General features: G+C 37.4%; 1 protein-coding gene across 1 annotated transcript in view; it reads left to right on the top strand.

Moving 5' to 3' along the window:
• The first annotated feature begins 3618 nt into the window (after positions 1–3618).
• The window catches only part of REEP3 (receptor accessory protein 3), a 27675-nt gene continuing 24862 nt past the window's right edge, over positions 3619–6431 (top strand). Inside the window, exon 1 of the mRNA XM_009572962.1 lies at positions 3619–3635. Within this exon, the coding sequence (XP_009571257.1) occupies positions 3634–3635 (2 nt within the window). The 5' untranslated portion in view covers positions 3619–3633. The remainder of the gene's footprint in view (positions 3636–6431) is intronic.

Below are 6431 nucleotides of genomic sequence, written 5' to 3'. Positions count from 1 at the left end.
GTGTTTCTGTTGTGTTTTATAGCTAGTCTGCAAGCATCGACATGGAAGTGGGTTTAACTAGATGAATGTTTTCCCTGTGTTTATCGTCTTTGAATTATTGCTCACATATACTGAAGACAGTTGGAACTTGCATTTGATGTTGAAAACTAAGTGCGATTTCTTTCAAAAGCCTTTAACCCAGCGTTTAAATGCAAGGATTCACAAAGCAGAATTTTTCCTGAAGTGAGAAGTCTGACTAATGCTTTGCTTTACTTCTGCTAATAAAGCTGTTGGAACTTGCAGTGCTCGAAGGGGAAAGTCAGAAAACAGTTTGTGCTTGTGCCTTCCTACCACTGTCTGGTTTTGTTATTTTCTCCCCCCACCCTGTTTTGTAACTCATTGATCAAAACCATGGAAAGGAGAGTGAGGAAAATGGTCACCAGCTTAGAGATATGTTGATTAGTTTTGATAGTGTAGTAATGTTACCTTAAACTGTGATGTAAAAAAAAAGTTAATTCTTCGGCTTTGTTCTCTTATTATTCACTTTTGTCTGCTTGTCTTTTTTCCCAGACTAGGACTTCGTCCTAGGTAAAAAAGCATGCCTAGCGTTACTCAGTTGAAGTGTGTTTACTATTACGCTGTTTTAGAAGCCAGAGGAGAAACTGACCTATTAACATTTTTCAGCAGCGAACAGCTTAAAATTTACTTGAAAGACAATATACCCACAGAAACATAAAATACACGTTTTAAATGACTGCTTTAGCAGTCATTAGTATGTCATAGATGCAGTATAAGCAGTGTTGGTTTTACTGTTCTACATGTAGAACTTTGAGTGGTAGCTTTTCTTGAATAAAAGTTAACCTTGAATGCTTGAGACAAAATGGAATTTACATTTCTATGAAGAGGATAATGTGAATCAGGCAAATTACCTTTCATTTGTATTTGGCAAATGACGTTTCTGAAAAGGCACACTTATATTCCCTCTGTATCTTTTGGTTTCTTAGCTTGTTTACGTATTACCAGTCAAGTGTATTTGTGTTAACAGAATTCTTCTCTCAAAAATGAACCTTTGGTTAATTAGTATAGTGTGCATTATCTGTTTTTAAGAACAAAACCTACCTCTCAAACTACTTTATTAATGCACGAGTCTCTAAAGAAAAAACAATAAATGATTGGGGTTCAGAAGGGAGGAAATGAAGGTATCTTTTAGCATGGTATTTTTGACATTTAGGTTAGGTTACTAATACAACTACATGAGTAAGTTTGGTAGAGATTCTGCATGTTGTCAGTTCTTGACAGTGTATTCAGAGAGTATTCTGAGTACCAGTTATAATTGAGGAAACACGTATACTTTGGAACGACAAGTCCAGATGTTATTTCATCAGTATCTGCCAAATAGAAATTTCATAGAAGAAGGCTTTTCCTGAGTACAATGGGGAAGTTTGGTTTTTGAATGCTCTAAGAGGCTTCAGAAATACTTTTCTGGGTCGTAAGATTAACAGAATTGTTTGGAAATCAGGGACCTTAAGGCAAAAATTGAGATGTAAATAACTTCTGATGATCAAAAGCAAAAGATGCAGCTGTCTGGGGAAGAGATAAGACAGGCTAATTTTTACTTCAAAACTTGATATTGTATGGTTGCACTTTTTTCTTTACTCACATTCTTGTCTTTTTGTAGCATTTTCTTGGGAGAGGGAGGACCTTGAGGCTGGTCTGCAACAACATGCTTAGGCTGTAGGATGTGTAAGGATTAAGTAGGAGCTTTCTGGGCCTTTGGGTTATGAACTTCACTTTTCTCTCTAAAACCAGCCAGCCAGATTAATATTCCACATAGTGTGGCCTGTAGCAGTATTGGACGCTTTTTTTTTCATTTAAAAAAAATGCAACCCATGTGATGAATGTATGGTTACAGTGTGGTTTGTCTTTCACTTACAAATGGTTCAAAAATAAAATAACGTTTTCCTTGGAACAAGCAGAAGCAATTCTTAGTTGGGACCACTCCTATTTTAAATCTTAGTTTCCTATAGCCAGTTATTTTGATGTTGATGGTGCTCCAAAAATGTTGAGAGAAGATACTCTTAGAGCAGCAAGCAACGGCATGATTGTGGATTTTATCTTGTGAGATTTTCCAAAGTCTCTAGCAGACCAATGTAAAGTGAAAAAGCAACGTTGACAAGGTAAAAATCCAACTGGAAATCCATTTTTTTTGTTAACTGTATGGCATTCTGAGGTATTAGAGGGAGTCTAGACTGTAAGTGATGGCTGAGGCCAGGAAGGGGAAACTCCAGTGCAGTGGCTAGCTTTAAAGCCACTTTGCAAAGCTGTAGGAAGCTTTAGATTCCAAAAATGGTTGAGAATGAGCATGACTTTATAGTCTTAACTTGAGAGAATATAAACTGTTTTTCCTCTAATACTGAAAATAATATTAGAAGTACTAGATTACTGAACTTCCATAGTTCGAGTGTTGGATATATCGGGTCACTTTTTCCTTATGCAGCTGCTGAGACAATAGAGAAAATATGCTTGAACACTTTACTAAAAAGAATTTCTCCCCATCTCATGCAGTTGAGACTTCGATGTCTGTATTGTGCAATTATGCACGGGCTTCCCATCATGACTTCCATAGTTATTGATTGAAGATAATATAACTTAGGGTAAATATGCCCAATTTAGCACTAACAAAGAAAAAGCTGGCCTTGGATCCTTTCAGACAACTAAAATTTTTTTCCCCATCACTGAAAGAGATTACTGCCACTTAAAATACTGAGTTACCTTGCTTTGGGACTTAGATACATTAATGAGTGAGGCTACTTTAAACATTAAGTACAGTTGCTGTAATGAGAATGTATTTTGTTAGGGTTTTTTGGGTTTTATTCTGGAGATGTGGTGTTCATGTATTTTGACAGCATTTGTTTTAGTTTTTCTTTCAACTGCAGAACTTCTGTCACTTAATTAGTATTGCTGTTCTTCAGCTATGCTATCTTACTGCTTCTGTTCCAATTTTGTACTGGATAAAAGATCATCTTCATCTGCAAATCTGGTTCTCACCTGGTCATTTCACCAGGATTGGGATCTTTGAGATCTCAAGAGCTGAAGCTTTAAGACTGTTAAACATGTTTAAAAATGTGCAGGAGTTGGCAGTACTGAGATGATAGTATTTGCATTATTCTTTTATGCTAGCTTTGGCTCATCCATCTGTCTTTGCTTGCTTCAAAATTTACTGTGGCACGCAGCAGAGAAACCATTGAAAAGAAGTGGCCACTGCCTTTACATGAATTAGCTGAAGTTACTATAATGAACAATTTTTCAGTGTGCCAGTTAGATTAAAATGGAAGGTCTTTACAAGGTCTCTCCTGGATTCTTCTAGAGTATCCTTGATATGAAGGATTTCATATTCTTACACAGAAATTAAGATCTAATTAAAAAATTGTAGGAGCTTCCAAAATTATTTTGAATACACGGGACACAAAGCTAAGAGTAGTAAGTGGGTAAATAAGAGAGCTGGTAATTTTTTACTTCAATTTCTCAAAGCCAAGAAACTAAGTATCAAACGCATATGTAACTTTAAACCTCATGACAAAATTAAACACCCATTCTTGAATTTGTAATGTTCATGTTAATCTTGTTCAGCACTTAATCTGCATTAAATTAGTAATGTCTTTTAGGAGCTCATCAGAAGTATCGTAAATTGAGAGGATCACATTGCTCATGAAAATTGTAGGTGTTGGTTGTAGTACCTCCAAAAGTAGTGAGTGTAAAGAACTTTTTCAAAAACAAGGAAGCTCATAAATGTGTTTCTCTGTGAATTGCCTTTATTATGTAAACTCTTTTAAAGCATAATCACCTAAAATAGAGTTTATGCTATGTGACAGTTTCTTTGAACATCCATGTAGGTATCAGCTTTCATCTTTAAACTTAAAAAATAATTGTGGTATTAATTGTGTTCTTGCTCACCTGCTCCATAGAGTAAGCTTATTCATGCATGTACTAAATAAAAATAGAAAATACCTGCTGAAAACCAGAGTTGGTTTGACCTTTTTTAAAAAAAATGAAAAATAACAAATTAGTCAATTGGTCTCTTCTAACTGACATCTTTCATCCAGCTGTCAGTCCTTGCTGATCATTAAAAGAACAGCACAGTTCAGTACAAGGACACGTCTTTTTCTTTGAACAAAGTCATGCCAGGTTCTCTTAAGAGCTGTGTGAGAAGTAGATGCAGTCGTTCCTAATTGTTGGCTAGTTCTCAGTGTTCAGTTGTGCTCCTGCCTGATGCCACAGGTGGCTGCTGTGAGGCCACAAATACTTTGCTTCCAGTGGTAAACAGACATAGCAATGGTGAAATCAGGGACTAGTTAAGGTAGATTTGAAGGAAGATAACTTACCTGAGGTTTAAGTAAGTGTGAGCACCTTTGGAAATTAATAATTCTCCAGCAGGGGTGAAATTCTGCTATTGAGCTTGAGGCAAGAGCTTGGTGAAAGATTTAAGTTCTCAGATAAGGGTTACTCTGTATTGACGGCCTTCAGTATTTGCTCTTTATCACGTGGAAGCGTTATAGGTGCATCTTGTTTCAGTTCTTGGTGTGGGTGCTTGGAAGTTATGAGCTCACCTGCTGACTGTTCAGCACATGTGGTTGAGCTTAGTAAGTCTGTAAACAGGAAATAGTACAGGGGTAGTCAGGACGCTGTTACGGTAGTGGCCAAACATGTATGTTAAAATAAAGCGATGAATAGGTAGGCATGCAGAGAAGTGACTAAGAGTTTTATAACAATTTCTATTCCTCCTACATTTTCTATTTTGCTTTCCAGTACTAGCTTTTTGGAATTTTCTGTACTACTGGGTTTGTTGGGCCTTTTGACTGTATGTTTTGAATAGGATTTGAGAGCTGGTTGGTTTTGTTTGTTTGGTTTTTTTTAATGACATGGTGATGGTATCTCCAGCCTTATACCCTTCTGTTAAAATATGCCTAAGCTATCCAGCAGCACAAGAAAAGTTGGTCGGTCCTGGACATACTGTCTCCAGACATAGGCATGGATTCTTCTAGCGAGATTGATACGCAATAGCTTCTCCCCAAATACTTCCTCACTGTATGCAATCTATACGTGAACAAGAGGTGAGTTGTTTCACAGGGTTCGTGTAGCAGTAATGCCGTTGTCAACTCTGAGAAGAGAGTGACTGGGAGAGCTGTGTTGTCAGAGCACTGATGCAGCTTGTCCATGTCAAAGACAGTTTCCAGTCTGAATTGTTAGAGAGGATAGCCTGGATTTTGCTTCGGGAGTTGTTTTTAGCAGTACCTTGTTCCAGACTGCCACAGGCCCCCGAGAGAGGGCTGTTAAGACACATACAGTAGGTTTGTTGCTGGGAGAGTGGGACTCAAGGGACTTGTGTTTGGAGTATATTGGTGGCTGACTGAACTGGCCTAATAGGCTGCAAGCCATAGTTAGGCTGTGAGTTGGAAATCCAAGGTTATTTCTCACTGAAGGAGGCAGCACATCTAATGTGTGTTGAGGTATCAAGTTAATTGTTAATTAAGACTGTTCTCTGATCTTTATTGTGTTATGTAGGGTTTTGTAGTAGCAAGTAGAATGAGTAACAGGCAACCTAGAAAATGCTATGAAAGTTTCCAGTGCTTCCAACTGTTTTTGAGCATATGGAGAAGACAAATGGGAATTCTTAGGAGGATGCATTTATAGGTGAATTTTGCTTAAGGTAATGGCAGGAAAGGAAAATCCTCATTTTGGACTCAAATTTCTCTACAGAGAAAATGGGTTCAAGGTTTGAATGTTCTCTTGGCATCTAAATCTTCTTTTCTCTGGGAGAAACCTGGTGAGCCTATGCGAATAAGCGATCAATCTTACTGATATATCTTGCCCCTAAGTATGTCACTACTTCACAGATTCCAATACAGAACATCCCTTACAGAAGATATTTTTTCTAATTTTTTTGGTGTGCTCTTTTTAGACTTCTTACAAGGTTCAGGCAGGGCTGTTTCCTGTGTTGAGAGAACTTGAAAAGTAGTATTCCATAAACACGAGTGGATAGGATACACGTAATGGAGCCTGGAGCTCTGCATTGGAAGAAAGGCTTAATTATCTCCTATCAGACTGCTTGCAATTATTCTTAGGACTTATTTAATAAATGTTCCTGACATAGGAAAGTCCCACTTTATAGTGGATTGGTAGGGAGGCCACTTTTCCTCTTAAAATGTTAAGGTGATTTTCAACTACTTGAGTAATTGTATTACTTCTGGTTATGTTGTGCTTTGGAAGAATCTGGCAGTTGCTTTGGAGAATTCTGGCTTCCTAAGCTGGAAGGTTAATAGCCTTCTTGCTCTGCTTAAGAATGTGCTTTATTCAGATCTGTTAGTGCTTCTAGGTATGTTCTTTAACTGTTAAGACTTTTTTTATGGCTTTTGGGGACAGTCTCTATGTAAGAATGCTGTGCAGATTTTAAC

Source organism: Fulmarus glacialis, unplaced genomic scaffold (genome assembly GCF_000690835.1).
Source record: "Fulmarus glacialis isolate BGI_N327 unplaced genomic scaffold, ASM69083v1 scaffold16282, whole genome shotgun sequence".
Lineage (NCBI taxonomy): Eukaryota > Metazoa > Chordata > Aves > Procellariiformes > Procellariidae > Fulmarus > Fulmarus glacialis.
The sequence above is the reverse complement of the archived record's forward strand: the minus strand, read 5'-3'. Positions and strand labels throughout refer to the sequence as shown.